The sequence below is a fragment of the Diachasmimorpha longicaudata genome, chromosome 2 (assembly GCF_034640455.1).
Source record: "Diachasmimorpha longicaudata isolate KC_UGA_2023 chromosome 2, iyDiaLong2, whole genome shotgun sequence".
Taxonomy (NCBI): Eukaryota; Metazoa; Arthropoda; class Insecta; order Hymenoptera; family Braconidae; genus Diachasmimorpha; species Diachasmimorpha longicaudata.
The window spans coordinates 9734240-9758125 of NC_087226.1; the positions used below are offsets into that span (position 1 = coordinate 9734240).

Genomic DNA, 23886 nt, shown 5'->3' on the forward strand with positions numbered 1-23886 from the left:
CACATTTTTCGTTATTGAATTCAGAGTTTTCTTCTATCAATATATCCTACCATGAAGTGAATCGATTCACGGTATGATTCAGTCTACTCCGTATCGATCACATCCCTCGACCTATTTTACCAAGTTTTCTTTGTGAAATTGAACAATTACTCAATTAATTCCGACCACGCATACTTCATTTGAAAATACCTTCTATTCCGTCTGCATGAGAAAATGTTTTTCTCAATTATCACTATAATCAGTATGTACCAGGTTCTTTCGTCCTCATCTGATGGGTCGTGCCTTTTCATCAGAGTCTTTGAACTATCCAAGTTCCTCCCTTACAGAAGCCGTCTGGTTAATACTGAGAGTATAAAAGAGAACTGAGTAAAGAGCTGTAACGCTTCGCCCAATTTCGACAACTGTCATGGCTAACAGCTAGCTTTTCTGACTTAATTAGACGCTATGGACGAGAGAAAATGGAGCCAGGAAGTAGCTCGAGTTTCATTCCAGCTCACAAAAGTGGGGATATTAGACAAATTCGGCCATTTTCATGCATCCAATTACTGTGGGCACTCGTGTATGAACAATGTGGACGTTAAATTTTCTGTAATTTTTCCCAATATTATTTACCCTGTCGTGCTCATGTCACATCGAAGGTTATACCAAAAACAGCCGTCTCATCATAACAAAAATGGGAACTTAAATTTCTTGGCTGGAGGAAATGTATTGGGTGAAGTCGATCAAAATTTGATATTCAACTTTATGAAAATTGTGTAGACGATCGAATGAAGTTCTAAAGAGTGTTTCCAATCATTGTTATTATTACCGACTTCCCGGCGATTAAACATGGAAATCCAGACTAAACTTACCCTCAGAAACCCTGAATAGTTTGTCTGAGTGGGGTTCCTTCATGCAAAAATCATGTCCCCTGCCGTGATATTATGGAAGACCACGTTATCGGAAATACCTCATCATCCGGGTCTGATGATGAACTATTCTCACCGCTCTACACTTCACTAATTCACGAGGTAATTGAATAATCGAAGACTGCCCATCAAATTTTCCAACCCTCAGTAAATACTTCATATTCACATCAGATCCGCTGTTCGCTTGAGTTCAAACGCAGCATGATATGGATAATTTAACTCAGAGCTCATTATGTTACCCGCAACGATCAAAATCTGTCTATTCTGCGTGAAAATTCTCCCCCAGGATTTTCCTGTTGATTCAGCGTTCTTGCCAGGCTCTGGAGTCGAATAAATATTGGAAAATATTGGCTGGCCAGTAGATGAAGGTAGAGCGGAGTTCCATGATCAACCACCAATGTGGGTTGAACATTTATCCCTTGATTTAATGAGACTAGGATGTAAGTGGCTGGTCAACGTTGGACCCAGCTGCGAGTCGACAACCACCATTTCGAGGGATATCAAATAGCCTCGTCTGTCACTCATGTTATTGCAGTGGTGTTAGTGCGTGCGTATTCAAGGGTGAGAGGGCAACGGAGATGGGGATGAGTAGTGGAGGCACACCGGGATATCCTAACCAACGCACTCGGATTAGGAGCATCGTAACCACGATATACGATTTACGAGTTTGTGCATATATACCTTGTACACATTGCCTGAACACTAGTGCACGTAATACAAAATATTTTGGGAGTTGGTTGAAATGGAGGTGGTTGGTAGGTCGAGGGCTTCTACGGTGCGGGGAAAACAGATCCCCGTACTACCTGGATGAATACAAAGTTAGCTTACCCAGTGTTGTATGTGTATACGCCTCCGGACACGGATATTTCATTTTAGCCTCACCACATCGATCCACGAAGTGTTGGAAACTTACGACGTGCTTTGCTCTCCTGCATTCTCGATGAAAAAAAAAAGTGATAAGCGGGGTAGATGAAGCTTTATTTTTGTTAAAGGCATCAATTATCGATTCGATTCATGTTCAGACATGTGCGATAACCAGGTTTTAAAGGGCAACAAAGTGAAATGGGAAATAGTAAAGTGATTGAATTGAAATTTTTATGAGAATTTCGAAAAGATACTGCGCCGCATTGAGAGAGACTTTTTAATGGAGGGAATCCATTGTACGATAAGGGGATCTGATTTCCATTACTTGAATTTTGTTATAGAATTGTTGAACTTGGTGAGAATTTTTTCGCCATTTTTAGGGCTCAGGAGGTAGGGAAAAATCGAAAATAAATTTCAATATGTCAAGATGAAATATTAACTTCGCATTCCCTCAACGGCATTGGCAATGGCGGAGAGATGAATGGGATGGTTTGATATTTGCAGTGGAAGAACCTAATGTGGCGTCAAAGTCTGCAATTTAATAAAGTGCTGGAAGGAGTGAAGTTGATTTGCACTCTGCGGTAGAAATGGGAACATTATCAATCCTTGAAGGATTGTACCCGCGGTATAATCAATCGAGAAAGTTTGTCCTGAGAAGTACCCGGGACTCAGTCAGGCAAATATAACTCTCAAGAAGGCATCCCATGAATTATCGAAGGTCTTCTTGAAGAAGTATCATGGTAGAAGAGCTCTGTATCGATTGCAGTTTCCGTACTTAGTTTTACTAGGATAGCTGTAAAGTTTATAGGACTCGTCATGTGGTCGTCAAAGCACGTAAAAAAGCCCCTTAATCTCTTATTTGTTTGACGCTTTTTGTATGTCCTAGAGTTTGGAGCGTGATGTGTATTTATTTTTCTCAACGCTTTTTTCTCTCGGATGTGTATCGTTTCCTCACCAAAATTCATGTGAATGGGAAAACTACAATTTCGAAGTGCATCCTGAATTACTGGAAAAACCACTTGATACGGTGCCCAACAAATAAAAATCGGTGATTCTTTTGTTTTCATGACTTCATGAATTTTTTATTGCTTTGGTAAGTCCTATTTTCCAAATCAAATGGAAATTTGCAGCGACTGTAACTATTTTTAGAGTTCCGGAATGTGATAAGGGGACCAGCCACGTAAAAATAAGAGTCGTTTTGTGTTTGTGTGCATGGGACGTCCATTCAGAAAAGTGGGACATTCGGATCATATAAAGCTGAGTTGAATAGCACTCAATAAAGCTTTGCTTTTAATTAGATATAAATTTTTATTTTACATTTCGTTAATAGGGACTAAATGGTATCTTACTGTTGATGAATTTTCATTGGGTTCAAGTGAAATCTTTAGTCTCAAACAGACAATTTTCTCACACTGACCTTTTTTGCACAGGAAGAAATTCAGTGATGCAGTTGATGGTTTAGATAAATTTTCCTCGAAGAATCAACTCTGAATTGAGGTGACATGCCTCACTTTATCACTTCACTCCTGATATATTTTACCATAAGTTATGCATCCGGGGCGATCAGAAACTCCATATTCGTGAATATATTATTTTTCTCGATCCTCTGGCTTCATTGTCATTACTCATTTCCCAGATGTTGGCCGTCTGTTTAATACCATTCCTCACAATCTTGTTAGTGATTTTTATACGACTGGAGTCAGCATTTCTCTTCGCAACACAACGACAAATGACGGGCTGAACATGAACATGGGGAATGAAAAGAATGAGGTGAAACGCTTCGCTTGTTTGTTCAAGTAACATGGAACTCTGTTCGTGGTGTACTTGTGGAGACGAAAAAGATTCCCGAGATAACGAAGTGTTCTCGACCCAAACCCACACTTGACAACGCCAGCCCACACCGCTTGTCTCTCAATTTCGTTGTACTTGAAGTTTTCAAATGCAATTGATTTTTCATTTTTTTTTTCCTCCTTTCGTGAAGTAACAAACTTTTTCACGATATAAAGTTCATTGAACTTTTTGTATATGCAGAAGAACGATAACATGGGGAGGCTCATCCAATTAGCGTCAGCGTTGAACGGTAAACTACTTAATTACTTGGAGTTACTGGATCGGACATCGAGCGTCTGCCTCTGAGAGCACTGCCAGGGATAAAAATGAGTGGGGGAGTCTCGACCCAAGATTGCTAACATCCTGTTTAATGAGTTAGTTGAGGTCAATGAATTCGGCGTTGACATTTTCATTTCGATTGAAGAGAAATATGACGAATCATTCAAAACAAGATGCCTCATTTTATAATTTTTTTTCCCCCGATTGCCACCCTCTTCCGGTGATTTTCATTTTCACTGAACTTCTCTTTCTGATTGTGCTCTAGTTGACGTAAAAATCCGGAATTTAACTTTAAAAATTCCGTGAAGTTCCAGGCGTCTGAGCGACAGCATAATACGACTTAGAATAAACATGAGCAATATCACTCCGCTACTGATGTGTTTTGATCTATCGATAAAATTCCCTTGGATTATTCAATTCTCCCATCAATGAGTTTGCTCAACTACCGTTCCTGCCCATCATGAAAAGTATTGAATTCCCCTCACACCGAATTTCCACAATTTTTAGAACAAATTCCTTATTCGGAAAAGCAATAATCTCGTTTCTCCTCGCTTTTCAACATGATTTTCCTCAGAAAGATAAAAGTTTTTCGTATAAAATTTCTTTCCAATCCGATTTCAAAATTGTTTCTTCAACAGAAAATGTTTTCTCATTGACTGCACGTCTGTGTCTGCTGATAAATCTCCGTCGTTTTTGCGACATATCCACGAAACATTTGCCCCACCTCCCCTATAACCCAAGTTTTTTCAACTTTCCTCACCAGTTGTCTTGAGTCTTCCTCACGGATAAGTTCTGTACGTTGGGTTGGACAGATGGGGGTAGGGGCGATGGCAAGGAAGGAAGGTTACAAAAATTTGTGGAAAAACGATGATAAAGTGGGGGAGTGGGGGAAAAGAGTGGTTCGCGGATCATCGCAGACAGATATAGCCATATTCTCTCGTTTGCTATTGAATGGATGTACAAACGAAGTCAGTGAGATATACATCTCTACCTCAGCGATTCTGGATGGAATTGAAGAGCCAACCCATCTCGTTAATTTCCCATCGCTCAGCAGCACTCTTGTGTATAGGGATCTGACCGTCGGGTAAGGAAGAAGGGGACGGAGGAATTTTTAGGACAGCTCCCTCTCGTACCTTTCAGTCCACGAGTCATGAAGGATTGAACTTGAAGATTGAAAAAGGGGTTGGATGAGATGAGCCATTCTATGGAGCCTAAAGTTCAATAAATATTACCTAAACAATCGCAAAACGTACATTCTGAGTAATTTTTGAAAAATTATGCTATTATGCAGTTAAATAACGACATTTCCGTTTAACATCGCTTCAATGGAATACGAATTACTAATTAAAATAGCTATATGTACAGAGAGCATTCAGTGAACCATATTTCTGGACACGAACGAAACTTTTCCGTAAAGTTTTACTTTCAGAAAATAGTTGTTTGCTTGATGCAGACATTATAATTGTATGCGTCGGTCAGTCCAATTTTTGATACTAAATAATTCCCATGTGCATACTCACGAAATTGGGCCATGCATATCCAACTCGCTTGCATTAAAATCCGGAATTTGCGAATGGAGAGAAACTACTGGTTTTCATCCTCGTAAAGTTGACAATCTGAAATGTTAAAATTCATATATACTGAAAAATCAGTCTCCCTGTCTACCCATTATCACGATCCAATCATTCCATCTCACAGAATTGCCCTGAAGACTTCACTATTCGTAGTATTTCACTCACAATTAATACTCAGAAAAAATTTATTTAAAAAATTTTATTTTAATACAGCAAATTAGTGCTGAGGTATTGCATATCATAAAGACGTTGTGAGATCACTTGTTCTTACGATAGCACATTCGCGTTTTTCGTTCCCTTTACAACCCCAATGACAAACCTGACGAAGAGTGACATTAGGTAGTCGTCAACTCTACTCAAGTCATTCTCCATACCCTGTTCACGCACTTTCCTTTCGTGCTATTATCCCGTACTTCCTCCCATTGTCGTCGGCAATTCTCGCCTCCAGCTCTCCAATCACTACCTTCGCACTCGCTATCTTCACGAATTCACGAGTTCCAACATTATCGCATCTTCCTTCGTGTGTTATTCCCATTCACAAATGGATTTCTGTGAATGTACATGGTATTAATTAGACCGGGTGTAATTAATTAGGCGTGTACCTACAAGCTTGTACGCGTCGGAAATATTATAATACTGTTCACCCTGCGCCATTGTTGGCTTTAGAATAAAGTTTCAGTACGTGGAGTAAAGCTCTCGTGTTCATTAGCTCTCATAGTCCACGATTTTAGTAAAAGTCTGAGTGATATGATGCGAAATGGTTTATCAGCGTTTGGATACGTGAGAGGAAAGTTGCTGTAAAATTCCGGTAATTGACTGCTTGTGTCCTATTATATTTGGACGTTTCATGAGACGTTGCATCCTTTTATGACATCTTTACGGATATGTATGAGTGTTTTCAGTTATTCAATTGCCTTAGAAAATTCTTTGGAATAGCTATATTTAGCCATTACCGAAAAATCCCGGGAATATGTGCTGGTATTTCCATTTATACAATACTTTCTCCGAAAACTTCTATCTCTCTACATCTGAAAAGTTCCGACATCCTCGATGTTAGTGAAAAAGCACGTATATGAGTGCCGTAATACCCACGAGGATGATAGAACAGACGAATAAAGAAGGGTAAAGGCACGTAGACATAAGAGAGGACAGATGGTACGAAATACCCTGTGCAAGACAAGGTTTTGTAAGTACACTGAAAAACGCAAAGTATTCCGGGACTGGTTCTCTTTGTCTAAGACCTATGGAGTGTGTGGCGTCGAGAATTCAACTTTCCAAAAGAAAACAAGGAAAGAGGGCGGGTTGCAGTGTATTCCACTCACTCCTATCCATTTCCATTCTACCAGTCTCAGGCTGTTTCTATATATTTTTACCACTTTCACGCTTCCCTGATTGTAGAATGCGCTTCTTTCATTCTTTGCACACCTCCTTTTCTATGTTCTTTCAATTGTGAGTTTTTTTTTTTTTTGAATCATCAAATTTTTACCGAGATCAATTTGATATTGGAACGTGAGTTCTATACGAATCGGTGAAATTGAGAATGTGCTATTCCTTTTTGGGAACAAATGAAGTCCACATGTGGTTCACTTTTATGATCGCGTTTCGAAATTACTGCGATTTATAGCTCCAGTGGTTGAAGACTTCGCTTGATGTTAACGAGTTTGGGTAATGATTAGCGAATAGCGCTGTTAAAGTCGAAGAACTGAATATTCGTTAATAGTTGCCGAATGATTCAGTCGATCGGTGGCATGTTAATCCGAGTAAACCATTCGGTAATAATTGCTGAATGGTTCTTCGAGAAGAATAAAACTTGGGAAAATGTAATCAAAGTCATTCAACATTGCACAGATATAGAGAATATGTAATTATTGATTTGTCGAATGGAAAATGTGATACTGCCAGTCAATCATTCCAGTTCCTTCTCCTGGTTCGGCGAAAAACATTGTCGATAGTAACCAACTTTATCGACTTCGAATAATCCGATTGAAAAGTCTTTCCAGCGAGTTGTAAGCTCCTCATTTATAAAATACCAAGACCCTCATCAGTAATCCATTTGAGGATAATATTCTTCCCCAGAAAGTATCATGAAACAGTGGGAAAAGTGTTTTTTCTTCCTATCTTACAAATACAATTACAGCACTTCAAAGTAGTGAGTGTAATGAAGAGTTATCGGATTCTTTTTGCGTTTCCATGGAAAATACCAATACCCAGAGTGCATTGTCATTCAATATTGGAATAAAGTCGATGAGAGGAAAATCTAATGTACTTGGAGAAATTTTTCTTTGATCAGTATACCTTAATTAAAAGCAAATTATGACAGAAAATATCACCGAAAATTATTAATTGGTAATTTACCCTCCCTTCCCCAGCCCAACTGGATAATCGCGTTGGATTCAATATGTTAAATCAGATAAAATCAGCTATCAAACTTAACATTTCTCAACGTGGACAGATCAAAAACCTAATTGATTCTCCTCCATGATTATTATTCACATTAAAATTCAAATTAGGAAAGATTTCAACGAATGTCCGTCCAGTCATTTTCACTTTGTCTATTTACTCGTGATTCACCAGTGCCATTGCCATCCTTTACGAAGCCGGAGTTGAGAGAATAGAGATGTTCCCTAGAATGTCATTTCTGGTTGTAACATTCACCGGAATTCATTCGAAAGGAGAGATGTATGCTACTCTCTCCTTTCCCTATTCAGTTAAAAGAATCGTCGTTGTAGCTTACGCTGGTCTCCCCTGGCTGGTGGCATTAAGCGACGTCATGTCAGACCGGGTCCGTTGGAATTTTCAAAGGAATTCCAATTTTACGAGAGAAACTCAGTGATATATATACCACAGCAATGAGACCCTTTCATCTCAATAAATGGAAGCGTGAAAAGAGTAATTTTCCCAAGAAATGCGAGGCCAGAAATGCATCAATTGCTTTGAAGTTTGTTTTCCATTTCTTTTGTTTCTCATCATTCATAACTAATGACATAATTTTCTACTTTATGCTGATTCAATTTCCATGAGTCGTATATTTTAACGCTGTATCACTTTGGCTAGTTCATTTGATTTTCCAATACACCACTGAAACGTGATTCCAGTATAGTCGTGTGCTATGTATATACGATGTATGTGGTTGTCGCCTTGTGCAATGAGAAAGTTATGGAAAAAACGTGGAGGAGGGCAATATAGCATGGAGCACAGAGTGGTTTTTGTTGCCAGTGGAAAACGTGACACTTGTCGGCATGATTAATGTTCCTCGTTTCCCGCCAAAAGTCGTATCACTTTTTTCCCCCTCATTTTTATTCACGTAAAAATTGCCATAAAAAAAGAGAGATAGAGAACGGGGAAAGTATTTAATTATTTCGATGATCTCGCTTTTTCATTATTTATGAGAGTTTAATGAAAACAGCAATTAACCTTTGAATGTTTGTTAAATATTGCAGCTGTGCACCTTAATCTTGTAAATATTTGGCGAATTTCCCATGACTTCAATATCATCAAGTTGAGTGATTGAACTGGTACTCATCATCATATTCTTCAGTTGAAATCTTTGTCAATATTCGCTAAGCTCGTACAAAGCATCCAATCTAAGGTACAAATAAAGCACGAATCAACAGAGATAAAACGCACGAGAAAACAAGATAAAAGATATTGTTTCGTTTACCTCAGACATGTTTCATTCAATCCTCGTACGAGGAAACAAAATCTGATCTATGACAGAAATCGGAAGGACCAATAAAGAACAGTCGTCCTATCTCGTCTGCTGGAGGCAGTGTAACCTATATATACGAGATACGGAACAAGTCACTAACGTATATCTACCAAGAATGGAGGGTTGCGAGAGGTAGACAAGAAAAGGAGGATAGCCAGGAGGCGCCTCGCTGGCTGCACGTATGCAGCAAAAACCCCAGTGTCATCTCGATTGTACGGAGACAACTTAGTGCTTTGTTCCGGAAGTCACGTTATGAAAACATATCGACGAATTAATTCAATCTTGGTGCACGCCGAAATCAGACCTAATGAAGAGTAGTGGTGCTGTCAAAGACTTTGTCGGACCACATTTTGGAGAGATGGTTCCAATCTCAATGACGGAAGAGATTAAAGTCTTTGGTATTGTCTTGGTACCCTAGTGTCAAGTATTGTCACAATGTCGTACATGAGAAGGAATTTTGAATAAAAATTAAACCTTTAGAGGGCGAAATGACAATGAACAACTTTTTAGGTCAAGTTTCGTGGGAAATATGAGACTTGGAGGGATAATTTTTCCCCAAAATTTCTTTCCGTCTAGAGAAAAATTACGATCTCTTTCACCACCCAACATCACCTCAAAAGTAGGAAATCAGAACGACGACAGAATTGATATATTTTCAAAATAAAGCACGAATTTTTACTCCAACAAAATCTCAAGAGGTCGGAAAGTGGACGGTACATCGAATGCCGATAACGTACACTGGATGGGCTGAATGGATTCGATGTTTGCCCGTTTCCCAAGGGATGGGTCGAGTGGTTGGATGGAAGAAAGGGGGAGGAAGAAATGAGGGGCGTGAGTAGGGAAAAAGGGAATTGAGTGCAGAGGGTTACAGTAAGAGCGACGAGAAAACCACGACGTACGTGCATTAGGTTGCACGGTTGCTTTTATTGAACTCAAGGCACGTATACACCAGCCATTACGGATTAAACGCCCGTAAGGATCCATAACCAATGACCAAATGCTCAGACCCACCGGCTCTCTCGTAGTGCTGTATGCTAGTTGCATTGCTTTTCCAACAATATATGGTGTACTTTGAGCTCTTACTTTGACCTTTATGCTGGGGCACTTCAACCAGCCACCTGGTTTCCTTCCTTCATATTCTATTCATTTGGCGAATCTCAAAGAACTGGGTTGCACTGGGTTGTATTTTTTGGTAGCCTTCTATGGAACAGGAGCACAATGCACTCTGGAGAGGGGCAGGAGGGGGAGAGATGAAATATATAAAAAACTCCTAATAATACCAAAAATAATGACCGAATTCCTCAACACCATCAACTGCAATGAAGGAATACCATCAACTAATGGACTAATAACTTAATTTACCCGATCGTAATTTCATCTCTGTTTCCAAAGAGCAATTTCTATTTGCTATTGTTATCATAACGATAACTTTAGACGGTTTGACAAAGTACTCGATTTTCTGTCCTCACATTCAGTTCATTCGTAAAATCTCTAAGACGATGGCCTGTATTTTAGATCTAGAGTTATTTGGAATACGGGCACAATACGGCGAAGAGAGACTGAAATGCATGAAAAGCTTTTGATAATGGTAATATAGCTTGCTTACCTGAGAGCCGGATGAAAGGATGCAGTTTTCATGTTGAAATATAGTAAGAGGCTACGTCTCAAATGGCCCCACCACTAGTGTACTCTAGATGTCTGTGAATACGAGGTACTGTGGCATGCAACATAATCGTGTGAATTGAATTATGATAGTTTAAATTGTCATCTCATTCCGTGCAATGAACTCACAAGGATATTTCATGGTGAGATTACATTATCATTTGTGATTTGATGTGTATGATGAGGAAGCAGTACATGATCAATTAAGATGGCAGTGAGAACATACTTTGAGAATACTATTTCCTTCCAAAAAAGGATACGAGAATCGCTGAGTCCTGGACAAAACAATGGAATTCTCCAGGGAAATGCTGATATTCGTAAAGCAGTTTTTAAATTGAGATTTTGTATCGTTACGGACGCGAAATTCGCAGAAAGAAAAATTCTGGAAAAATTACGTGCCTGTTCTGTAATCTGCCAGTCAAAATAATATAAAAATTACGGAACAGGTAGACAACTTTTCAGGGAAAACATGTATAACTATTTCGTAACTTTGACTGATGAACAGACAGATAATTTTTAAACAATTTTGCTCTCCGTGTATCAAAGTTGATTTGTACGCAACGAAAAAAAATCATCCATTGAATTTATACATCGCACTTTTCCTCTTCTCAGCAAAAAAAAATACCGCATAGATTTATCTCCCTGAGCTACTTGACATAATTTATGCACGAGAAGAGAATAACAAAAAGAAGAGAGTAAAATAGAGAGAGTGGAGAATGGGTCTCAACACCTTCATATATGAACAGAATGGCAACTCCCAAGGGTTGACCCGGCTTTAATTTCCAACAGCAAAATGCTTTTCCAGTTGATGGGAAAACGGCGACAGGCCAAAACCGTGGAACGACACACCGGACGTGAGGGGGAATCAATTTCACTCGAGGCAGTTAAGTCGACGAGGGATGAGTGTTTAATATTTCACGCCTGTCTCTCCAGCTGTTATGTATGGGAAACAGAACAAGTATATATGTATTTTATATTCATGACACTCTCCATTTTAGTGCGTAGTTTGTATCACCTGGTAATTACTAGAGCCACTTCGAATTATTGCTTTAAAATGCGCCTATTGATGCTGATCAGTCATTATTTCCATCCCATAAATACCCCGCTACCGAGTGCAACAGTACGCAATTAATCGGGAATTAGTGCCCAGGGTCAGTGAGAGGAAGATGAGGGCACTTAATGAAAAGCCACTTATTTCGTGCTATAACGAGGCTGCTCAGTGTCACCATCTTAGGTAACACTAGGCCGATAAATTATAGCTCCCTGAATGTGATTAGCATACAGATGGTCCCCACCCCGCCACCCTCACCACCACCATGTCCTTCCCACTAACGCTCGGGAAAGTCTCAAAGGTAACGGGGAGGAGAGCATCAGTCATTGAGAGAAAACTTAACAAACCCAAGATAGGCAAAGAAAAAGAACATGAAGAACACAGTGCACTATGATTAACTCCAGTTAATCATCATAAACTGCGTGACGGTAAATTAAATGGAGTAAAAAACTTTTTATTACGTGCTAGTGAAAGATGCGATAAATGGAACGGAAAATGCGAATATGCAATTTAAAAGGGTTCTGGAAACATCGGAAATTTTGTGAGGCTCGATAGCCACATCCCCGGCACTTTTCCCAAACATCGTAACTCCAGTAGAACGACCGTTTTATTTTCGAATTTCCCGTTGAGCCATTTCAATGCAAACATTTAATCCTCTCGTTATTTCCGGTGAATTTAAATTGATAAAACAAGAATACGCAGAGAAAAAAAATTATTGACATTACGAACTTTCCTTCTAAATTCCAGAATCTGTGGTTTTTGCCTCCAGATTTGTAAAGTTTAAAATCTTTTGTTCAAGTTGTAGAAAATAAGTGGTTTCAAATTCTGATAGAGCACTTTCTCGCTAATATTATGGAATGAGTTCAGTAGGGGTGGTCTATCAGGCAGCATCAGGGGGGAGGAAGGTTAACCGATAAATTCTTTCCCACCCTTCAAGGAGATAATGGCACAAAGAACATATAATTATGCACAGAATGCATCGGAAATAGTGAATAAGAAACTGGACATTTCATGAGCAATCATCATTTAATAATAAAATCGCTAGTGAGGGATGCAAAGTTGATGAATTGTTTACAGGGTGCAAATTTGCGGGGAAATACATTGGTTTATAAGAGCCGCTACTACTGCCTTTATTTATTCATCCCCGAAAGTGCTTACTACACTATTGACGTCCTCTGCACTGTCATTTGAATGATTTACGTGAGAAGATATAAACTCTGTATGGGTTTACAGCCCCCACAGTTGGTCCATATTTGGTATAGCCGATTCATGGAGTTCGAAAATCTGATTTTCTCAAATTGCATTTCTCTAAAAATAATTTTCAACGTGCGGAGCAAATTATTTTGCCGATAGAAGCGAAATACTGGGACAAATGGAATCAATTCAATTTGAGGAACAGAAATACAAGGGAGCCATTACGGTGATTTGTCAAAAGAAATTATACAAAATCGTAAAATCATTCTGAGTAATCACTTAAGTAGATTGTTGTGAGACACCAGAAATACGTCAATCAAACTACGTAATATTAGTATCCTATGAATCGAGTAACTTTCTATTTAATTTTTCGCACCTGTCCATACAAAAAGATAGAATTGTTAATGTTCATTACAAACTACATAATTATATGGAAAGTAGGAGTACATAATTCTGGTGGACACATTTTAAATTACAAAATCTCTACCAGAGCTAATATTGCGTTAAAAAATCTATTTCGTGTCTTAGTTGTTAATCTGGCAGTTTGTAAAATGGTTTTAAATAATTCCACAGGTAAATTGAGTAAAGTATCCGCACACTATAACGGTGAGTGGACATAGAACACTCCTGAGAAACCAACGCTGATACAGTCGATCCCTCGATTGCCCATTCCGGTTCTCACGAACTGCTGAGGCAATACCTCCAGCCGACCTGGAAGATACTTTCAATTCCCTATTGACGTTTAGTAAATATACCAAGCTACCAAGCTTCATTTATTTAAAAAATACAACATATACGGGTATACAATCCGATATATTGATTATCCTAATTAACATTTGAAAGCTCCAACTCATAACAACTTAAAATCACAGATATTTGAAGACGGGAATATAATTCGATAAGGAATAAACTATTCTTTGTTTTAGACTTTTCTGTATTTTCCACTTTCCCACTGAAAATCCCTCAAGGTCTTTTGTGGCTCTTCTGCCCGAAAGGACTCATATTTCAAATTGCCCTGGAGTTACCCACGTAACCGAAGAATATCTCAAGGAAAAATGTAGCTCGCGGAGTCTGATCACGAATTTTCTACTGCCGCGGGGAAATAAGATTGTTGTCAATTTGAATAACAGTATATTCTAACGCAATACAAATGCTGATACTGATGAAGATTCATCGATACGGAATACCACATCTACACTCAAAGAAAATTTCAGTCTGCAGAAAGATGACACGTTCCCCTGAAAAAACTGTTTCCCTGTTCTTCCATCTCACTACTGAGATCGAGAGATCGATATTAATTGTCTAGCCAGAATATGAAGGAATATCATCGGTATGCTCAATACCTAAAAAAAACAACCAGTCATGGAATTTATTACATTCCATTCTTCTCAACTCGCTCCTCTTGTCAAATGAAAAAAGTATGTCCTCTCTAACCGGTCAGATTTACTCCCGCAGGCTTAGCAGAGAAGACTCTATTCAAAAGAATTTCGATAATAATAAACTGGGGCAGATCCCCCGCTCAAGTATTGCTCCGTCCGATCAATATCCACCACGAATGCAATATTACTGGCAAACTGTCAAGACGAGTGAATAGATCGATTTAATGGACCTTAATGTATGAATTATTGAATGCACTCGCAGTAATGGACTTAGCAAACCGCGATCATCATTATCATCCGAAATTATCACATCATTAGACTTTCACTTCAATTATTGAAAAATACAACTGAGAGACGCGACAAAATTCGGACCCCATAGTTCCCTGGTGAAGGTGGTGATGATGTAGTAAACGATAAAAAATATTTTTTTTGATGAGAAAAATAATAGAATGACACAGAGATAAGGAATGATTATTTCTAAATTAGTGTAACCAGTCTCTGGTGTAGGTCACATTATTCTGTGCAGTTCTCTGTACCTCACCACGTACATGTCCTTTATCCGTAATAACGATATTCGTTAAACTAATTTCCTCGAAAGCTGAAATTCCATTTGTTGGAATCACAAAACCCACCGTCAAATTCATCTTCGTCCGTTGCCAAATAGACCTCAAATATACATCAGAGAACGTTCTGTGATAAGATTTATATTTTTATGGAGACTGCTCTTGGCATTAATTCCATCTCTGCCATTTGTAATTCGAGTTATAGAGGTAGAATGGCCTTCATCTTCATGACAAATAGTCAGAAAGCATCGTGAGTTAGAATGTCATGGAGAAAACGCATTGCTTGTTTGTTGGTATGTCCAAGTTCCCAACCCCGATCTGAATTAATGAGTAAACTAATCTCACTGCACCGCATACTTCCTCGCTAATTGATTGTTTGTTCAAACAAACCGGAGAATCGTAACTGATAATGTATGTAGCCACGTGTAATCAACTACTTCATCATCAAACAGTGATCCATCAATACGCCTCCTATTGGAGCATTTCATTGCGTGGCATATCAGCACTTCACGCCTGATACAGTTTACTAATTAGCAGTAATAGCATTTAAGTCGCTGTGGGTGATGTCAATGGACCCAGATTTCAATCTTGCAATATTGAATGATGAAAATTAGTTACAGGAAAATTGAAATATTGATGTGATTACAGAGAGAATCACGTGCAATAGACGAACAGAAATTTGAGGTGAAAATTAAAAGAATTTTTCCAACAAAACTTGACCTGAAAGTGGTCGATTGGAATTTCGTCCCACGTTGGCTCCTCTGGAGGTTTCATCTTTATCCAATATTTATTTCCGTGTACAGGAAGGAAAAAATCAGATGAAAAATCAATGTCCAACGTTGGTGACCAGTGAGAAATTATATTTCATAAATTTGGGATAAACGGTGAATGGCTGTGCATAATGACAAGTAAATAATAATATGTAATATCTTATTCATAGGTCACGGCTATCATTGCATATATTTTCCTGAAAATTTCTTTCTTGTTCCTCCATATCCATAATGGTCTTGAGTTTTGTGTAGAAGTTGTATTGTCAAATATTATTCACAGTGATGAATTCATAAAGTTTTCCATCATTGAAATCGCAACTCAGTAATCCGATCCTATATTGTCTACTTTCGGGAGCGTTCTAGTTGCATTCTGTTTATCCCTCGTAGCATTACAAATGAGTGTGCAAATCTCCCACTGAATTATGCAAATTCCATCGTGGACATGAACGAAACTCTCTTCTCCCACAATAGTATTGCAGTAAGTAGTATTTACTTATTAACGAGTCAGACATTTTAATGCAATGTCAATTCCGTCTCAACCTTTTCTATCAGTGTTATTGCCGAGTGTATTTTATATTTCACATAGTAGAGCAAAACTTGTTCACAAATATGATATAATGATATTCATATGAATCATTTGGCTAAACAGCCATTCAGGGTTTCTTCAACTGGCCCCAAAAATGCTCCCAGAATCTTCACAAAAATGTCAACCGGGCGGGGTCCCATCTTTAGACCCTCGTTACTAATTTCTAGATGACGTCCTTCCACTCCTGACTCCGCCCATTGAATATTCATAACTTCCTCCTCAGTGACATTGGGTGTTGGATTGCTGCAATAATAATATGAAACCTTCATCAAAAGCAATTGCAGCGAATTATAAACTATATCTTCCGGAGAATTTCCTAATTCTAATTATTTTTCTTAGCACTATAGACGAAAAGTTCACATAAAGAACATTCAACTGAATTAATTCTGAACAAACGACAAACTGTACTGGATTTTGAAAATTATTCCAACATCACGTTCCTGTAAACAGCTACCCTATACTTAAACCAATTATTTCATCTGCCTCTTATGACATTTACCCGAATTTAGCGAAATTCGTCCACAACCTGACTAATCTCCGTCGTTGAACAGCAATATCACTAGTAGGATCGAGTGATTGATTTTTTTCTGACATCCAAAATAGATGAGCGAGATCGTCTGAATGGGCTGTTCCTATCATAAAATTAAATGAAATATTATTCCATTCCAATTTTTCTACAATAACCGATTCCCTCACATATCGGCTACGAACCATTTATTGGGAATCCCTCAATTTTGTGCAATGCCGCATCATAGTCAAAAGAATTCCGATAATAATAAACCGGCGCTTTTCCTTGACTCAAATACTGCTGGGTGCGATCAATGCCAGCGATAAACCACAGATCACTACTAATCTGGAAGATAAATAAATCATCACACATATGGCCATTTAATCGAACGTAAATTTCGTGTAATACTTACGGCAATACTTTGAGCAATGATATCCGGGCTGACAACATCAAAAATTGATGAGTTTCCAGTTGCCGATCGGTGGAAATCAATGACTTTGCTTATAATAGCTGAAAGATAACTTAAGAGGTACAACAGTCTCGGGATAACTTTATTTATGTACTTGTGAAAACTTAATTGAAAGATAAGTCAACTTATCTCCTGTTTTTCACGTTTTTTGGAACTTTTAAGAATATTATTAATTATTTAAATAGCTTACATGGAGCAAGATAGATTGTTTCCGAACTGACCATGCCCAGCATATGCGGTAAATCCACATAATTATTTGATTTATACCTGTGAATTGGGCATTCAGTGATGAAAGCATGTTCACTACTAAAGTCCCTATTTTCCACTGTCGGTATAAAACCCATGTCGATCTGTAATGAAATATCTCGATCGTCATATTAATTGTTAACATTCCTTGATCAGTTGAGCTGAAAATATTCAGAACTATTGATGAAGTTACCCCGGTAATCGATCGAAACGTCGCCATCACCAAGTCTTCAGCAGGTACATCATACAAATCTCGTAGGAGATCCTCCACATTCGTTGTCGTTAAATTTAATTCTTTACCCAGAGCAATCGCTTTAGAAAGGGCATTGCTCGATGTTGCAAAGCCCCAAGGATTTAATGGCGAACCACTCATGGCGATGGACCCCCTGAACAGTCCTGGGATGAGGGTGTGATGTCTCATGAGTGTTTAAGAGTTAGCTGATGCCTTGATGAAATTCATTGTCCTTCTAGTCATTTCCTTACCTGCTGATTGATCCGATACTTTGTGAAGCTCAACAGCTGCCCCACCAGCACTGTGTCCAAATATTGTAACTTTCGCTGGATCACCACCAAAATTTTGTATATTTTTCTGCACCCACTTCAGGGCCAACACTTGATCCTTCAGTCCAGCATTGCCACTGGCATTTGGATGGTTGAGAGACAGAAATCCTAAGTAAAGGAATGAATCATTTTCATTAACTGCGATATTAAAAATTCCAAATTAGTGGTACGAACCTAGTGCACCGAGACGATAATTCATGGCAACTATAACAACGTTATCTTCAATTAAAAAATCAGGACCAAAAACAGAACTGTTAATAGATCCCTCGTAAAAGCCACCACCGTGTATCCATACCATTACCGCTGATAATTCTCCATCGGTGGAATTGAATTTTGTCTGAAACGTTATTACAATCCCCTGGTTCATTATGCAACATTTTCATCGTTACTGGGTGCATCGAAGTGCGGATTTTTCGATAATTTGGGGCCACATTCAGGGAATTTGACAGATGATATTATTAATTAGGTGGAATCATGACATATTGAAATTAAGATGAACACCAGCTACTTTATCACAATCGACTTTTCAGTCTAATATCGGAAATGGTTGAAGTGAATGGTATGTTTTATTCATCGGCACTTGGTGACACTGGCTAATGTCAAATAATTCTGAATGTTGTATCAAAGAAACATCAAAGTCATTATCCACTAGTCAGCTAGCAGAAATTCTTTATGAAAGAAGCTAGGATTTTCAGATTTGCTTTTGAATAGATTATTCGCAACTCTGAATAATTAAATTCCTCACCTTTGGCGTGTAGACATTGAGATAGAGACAGTCTTCATTACCGGTTGAATGTCCAGTTCCCGAGGTAAATTGAGGACAACGTTCCGGGTCAGATGTAGCATCCACAGTGGTATCCCAACTATCTGCTTCAATCGGAGCCTGGAAATTATTCGAATATTGATATTTTTCCATCGATCAACTGCCTCTTGGAGCGATCAACTACGTGTGTTTCAACCTGAAGCCTCCCTTTAAAACATTTTTTTAAATAAATTAAATATCACCTTAAATCTTAAATATCCAAGTGGTGGTTTGCCGTAGGGAATCCCTTTGAACGCCGAATATTCCACCGAATTTTGAACCGTTTTTAGCAACACACCGCGCACATATCCCTTGTCCGTGAGAACAATTTCTGTAAATCTCTGCTCCCCACGTGTTTCTAGTATGAACAATGTTGTAATTATGACGATCAGTGGAATAATCCGTTCCATGGTAGTTCGCAGTTCTGCAGTCGATCGCAGTTCTAATCGAAGTGAACCTCGATTTGAAATTGCGGGAGAAACAAGCTGGGTACTAATTCCCGTCTTTCTTAACGGTGCTGCATGAATTATTCAATATTTACCATCACTTATTCCTTATATCAATATTTTTCGATGAATCATTGAAGGTTGCAGACAACATTGTGGTTCGATTTCAAAGTCTGTTTATGCAGCAAAATAATGTTTACGATTGGCCACTGATAACATTCGTGGGTAATAATTTATTGATAAATGAGAAGCTCTTCACCACTTGGATGACTTCGTATTAGATTACATGAGGAAGTAAAAGTTCGAATAAAAATGGCAATATATTTTCCTTTAAATGAATTTTAATATGTACGAAGGAAGCATTGATTTTCTGACAAAATCTGTACAACTGATTAAAACTAAAGGGACTTCTCAGGCTCTAGGTCAACGTGACAACTTCTATTTTCGGTACTTTGCGTCTCGAAAAATATCTTCCAAAGATTTATGAAAAAATTATTTTTTTCTTCGCTGGTGTCGACAGTTTGTTGCCAAATGATTGTCTAGGGGAAATGTTGAACCGACGATTCATCAGTCATCCACTGAGTACCCAGGTCGACAAGCCAGGTCGCTATTCAATGACCATCAATCGATCTTGCGGAAATACTACTGTCGAATGGAAAAACACAGACTGATAACATGCCGGGATTGTTCAGCTCTGCAACATCCGCATCTTTAATGTCATTCTGTTGCCTTGGAAATATATTTTAAATAAACCAAACGATCATAAGGCACATGAAGTTGAATGCGTTGGGTTCTTATTCATTACTAGAAACCCTCTGGATTTGATACCCAGAGGCCTATACTTTTCAATTCAATCAGAGACAGCAGCTCACGAGAAATGAATAACGCTGGCCTTGGTGAGAATTAGATAACTGAGAGGCGTAATTAAATGATAGTGAAGTCCATCAATGAGCCCATGCAGTCTTTTCCGACGAATGTAAATTTATCATCTAAAGTGAAGGCAATAACAGTTGCAAAACTGACTTAAGAGAAAACAGGAGCCTCGTGTTTTCAAAATAAAAAAATTATTGCGTATCATATTATTATTCATTTTTATTTGTGAAACTAGTTGAGCGTCTCCGTCGTTACATTATGCATTCGGTGAAGTGATTTCCTGATTACAGATTAATAATTGGGAAAGAGAAAACCAGTAGAAAATTTATATAGACCCGAAAATCTGGTTACTTCTTAACATTTGTTTAGCGGATGTGATAGTAGAGTTAAATATTTTTTAATGGTGCTCTAAAATGACCGTGAAAAGTTACGAGCCAAATTTTAGCTTCCGGGTCCATTCAACATTATAGTAGAAGAATAGGGACGGAAAACGACGTACTCTCTAATACGATAGTTAGATAATCATTCCACGCATGTCGGAATTAACAGTGAGACTGAGCAGAGAATCAAATCCCAAGAGAAAGGAAAAAATAGGCGGGTCAAGTGCGTCTTCCTCCAGCATAGAATTTTAATCCATGTGGATGATTTTATTGTAACGTTGTTTATGCCCAAAATCGACAAGGAAATTTTTTATACCATTTGTTTATCATGTCATCGCTGAGAGAATTTTCAATCAGAGTTGATAACTCAACCGCTGTTTATTCTCCTGGTGATACAATTACTGGAGAAGTTTTTGTGGACTTGAATGAAGCACAAACATGCAGAGGCAAGTAGGACTTGATTTTCAAAACCAAACTTTATGTTAAGTCCCTCCTGCCTCTCTTGACATCTCAATTTGAGGTTAGGTTTCTCTCATGCACAAGTTTATTCATTCTGCCACCTGTGGGATGAGGTGAAAAAAAATAAATAAAAAAACCGGAAGCATTAATTGACAAATTCTGTTGAATCCTCCTTCACAACATCATGTTTTGGGGCAATTTTCAATCGGAATTCTGAAGTAAATAAAAAAATAATGCAGAATTTTTGGAACGAATTTCAACTCAATTAATTGAAATTCATATTGATTCTTTTTTCATCTGCTTCATCTGATTAATCAATGCATTTCGTTTAATTGTAATGATCTTTCTAGCCTAATATCTCTAATAGAAATGACCCAGTAATCATGACATGAGTGATAAAGTTGTAGAAAAAAACGCATCGCCATGCTTTAGTACACAAACAAAAGAAGCATTTATTCCTGAATCAGCAGAGGGCTATTTCTTCCTTTTTGAAGTTGTCACATGCCTTTTTTATTGCCATACTAATAATTAACGAATTTCTCAATTACGAAGGCATTACGATGATAGCCTCCCTGTTTATATAATTAATAATTTATTCAGGAATTTCTTTGAGATTCAAAGGAAAAGCAAAGGTCAAGTGGGTTGAGAACAGACATAGTAGCAACAACAGAAGAACTTATTTAGCAGAGGAAAATTACTTTGGGACGGAAGTTTATGTTGTTGGCGCATCACGTAAGTAATTTTTACGTGTACATTGAGAGAATGATCTGCATATATTTCTCAAATATCAAAATTTTCTATCCATTTTCTAGATGGCGAAATTCAATTGGTCGGAGGCCAACACATTTTCCCTTTTACCTTTACATTACCACTGAATATCCCCAACAGCTTCACCCATGAATATGGAGACGTTGTGTACAGCATCAAAGCAGTAATGGATATAGCATGGGCACTGGATCCTGAAACATGTCTTACCCTCACCGTATATTCTCCTTTCGACTTGAACCAAGCTCCGTCTGTAAGTGATAAACCAAAGTAATGAGGAATGTACCCCCTGTTGCATCGTATCAATATTTCGTTGTACATAACGTCTCAAGGGAACAAGTCAATAAAATAATATTTAATGAAAGAGGGATTGATGCGATGCAACCGTTGGAAAGAATTAGAAGAATTGGAATTCGATTGGAAAAAGGAAAGAATTTCTTACTAGAATATTCTGTTGAGTTTCTTCATACTCGATTTTCTCGACAGCACGCTATCGAGGACGAGCTGCATGAAGAGTACTGCTGGTGTGTACTCCCCTGCGTCAGTGAAGGCTTCATGGAGGCACAGATTTATATACCAAAGAGCAGTTGTGCAGTTGGCGATCAACTTGACGTTTTTATAGAGATCGACATGAATTCGCCATCTGTGGATATCTTTGGAATTGAATTGCGATTGAAACAGGTGACACTAAAAAAAAATCCCTGCAATAATAACAGATTGAACTTCGTGTCAAGTCTCTAATGACACATCATATCACGCTTTTAACGTCTTTTGTTGAATTCCTTTCAGATATTAGAATTTCATGCTGATGGTAGAACTAAAACTCAGAGTGAAACCGTCGAGAGATCTACCAACAACGGTCCCTTCGAAAGGAACACCCGTATCAATCTTAGACTGCAGGTACCGTCGGTTCTTCATTCCGGTCTTCAACATTGCAACCTTATAAACATTATGTATCATCTCGGTATCAAATTCCTCGTTTCTGACTGGTATGGCTTACTATTGGTATCGTAAAGAGTGGTGGACTACTTGGTGTAAAGACATTATTCGTTTCACAGCCATTGTGATACTAAAAAGTACTATGCCATTATGATCGGTGCCAAATCAACCGTCCCGACAGAGGAACAGGCGAGGCCTATTCCACCTGCAAGTGCTCCAAGTGATTTAGAAATAATGGGAATACCTTCCATTCCTCTAGTACCAATTCCAGGCATGATAGGGGATTCGACAGCAATCTCAGAAACATTAAATCCACCACCTTACGCTTCAGCACCACCGATAGGCTTCCAAATTCCAAATCCCTCAGCACCTGTAGATCCTACCGTAGCAACAAGTGAGTAGAAATATCCCATCAACACTCTAGGGATTACCGTATTTTGTTTATTGTGGCTTATGAAGAATGCGTGTGAAAAGTTTATGAACGAGAAAAAACCTTCTAGAGTGAACATGAGAACTCTGTCATTTGAAGAAGGACATGGATTAATTTAGATCCTAACTGCTCAGCTGATTCATTCTTTTTTTGATTTCCAGTGCCCCCACCATCTTATGAGTCTGTGATGGCCGAGGAGGTCAAGAAGTGATTACTTCAGGGCAACGAATGGACGAATATGTTAATATTTCTTATATATCGCCTCGCCAGCCTCGTGGCCTCCATAATTGGCTGATATTTTTTTACTCGAAGGAAAAGAAGTGCATTATTTTATGGAATCAATGGTACCTGAAGATTACCAAGAGAAAATTTATCCTTGAAGGATTAAATTACTTGCCTCGCAATGTGCTTAATTGAAGATAACATATTATTATATATTCTGAATACAGAAATAAATGTGACTTATATTTTATACTTGGATTTGATTTATTACCATTGCCTTCTTCAGCCCCTATTCCTGTTTTGATTTAAGACTTGAGTTTATTTGCGTGCTGTAATGTTTTGGTTCGACATTTTTCAGTAATGGAAATCTCCTCACGATCCACTGAAGGTGATGAGTTACGGCGAAAGCTATAAACG

At 38.3% G+C, this 23886-nt stretch overlaps 2 protein-coding genes across 8 annotated transcripts in view; one reads left to right on the forward strand and one right to left on the reverse strand.

The window, feature by feature from the left end:
• The window catches only part of LOC135171482 (arrestin domain-containing protein 3-like), a 92099-nt gene extending 68380 nt beyond the window's left edge, over window positions 1–23719 (forward strand). For 6 of the 7 annotated variants that reach the window (XM_064138059.1, XM_064138095.1, XM_064138085.1 and 3 more), the window contains 6 exons: window positions 21714–21845; window positions 21926–22131; window positions 22365–22559; window positions 22668–22867; window positions 22937–23211; window positions 23409–23719. In XM_064138059.1, coding sequence (XP_063994129.1) covers window positions 22048–22131; window positions 22365–22559; window positions 22668–22867; window positions 22937–23211; window positions 23409–23458 — 804 coding nt within the window. In that variant the 5' untranslated portion in view covers window positions 21714–21845; window positions 21926–22047 and the 3' untranslated portion in view covers window positions 23459–23719. Of the gene's footprint in view, window positions 1–20272; window positions 21101–21713; window positions 21846–21925; window positions 22132–22364; window positions 22560–22667; window positions 22868–22936; window positions 23212–23408 lie in introns of those variants that run through there. The other variant, XM_064138050.1, reaches the window with a different exon arrangement.
• Window positions 15853–19488, reverse strand: LOC135171414 (juvenile hormone esterase-like). The gene is made up of 10 exons (XM_064137948.1): window positions 19159–19488; window positions 18899–19036; window positions 18328–18490; window positions 18076–18261; window positions 17786–17988; window positions 17537–17696; window positions 17290–17387; window positions 17081–17222; window positions 16869–17001; window positions 15853–16612 (listed from the first exon to the last, which is right to left on the reverse strand). The coding sequence occupies exons 1-10, from the start codon at window positions 19363–19365 to the stop codon at window positions 16417–16419; spliced, it is 1626 nt and encodes a 541-aa protein (XP_063994018.1). The 5' UTR covers window positions 19366–19488; the 3' UTR covers window positions 15853–16416.
• Window positions 23720–23886: the final 167 nt, after the last annotated feature.

Bases quoted from the DNA above. Each gene is read 5' to 3' on its own strand.
- LOC135171414 (XM_064137948.1), bottom strand. From the start codon at position 19,365: ATGGAACGGATTATTCCACTGATCGTCATAATTACAACATTGTTCATA. The intron at 19,037-19,158 runs GTGATATTTAAT...AATAATTTCCAG, and splicing joins TTGGATATTTAAGATTTAAG to GCTCCGATTGAAGCAGATAG. The intron at 17,002-17,080 runs GTTCGTAGCCGA...ATTTTATGATAG, and splicing joins TGAGGGATTCCCAATAAATG to GAACAGCCCATTCAGACGAT.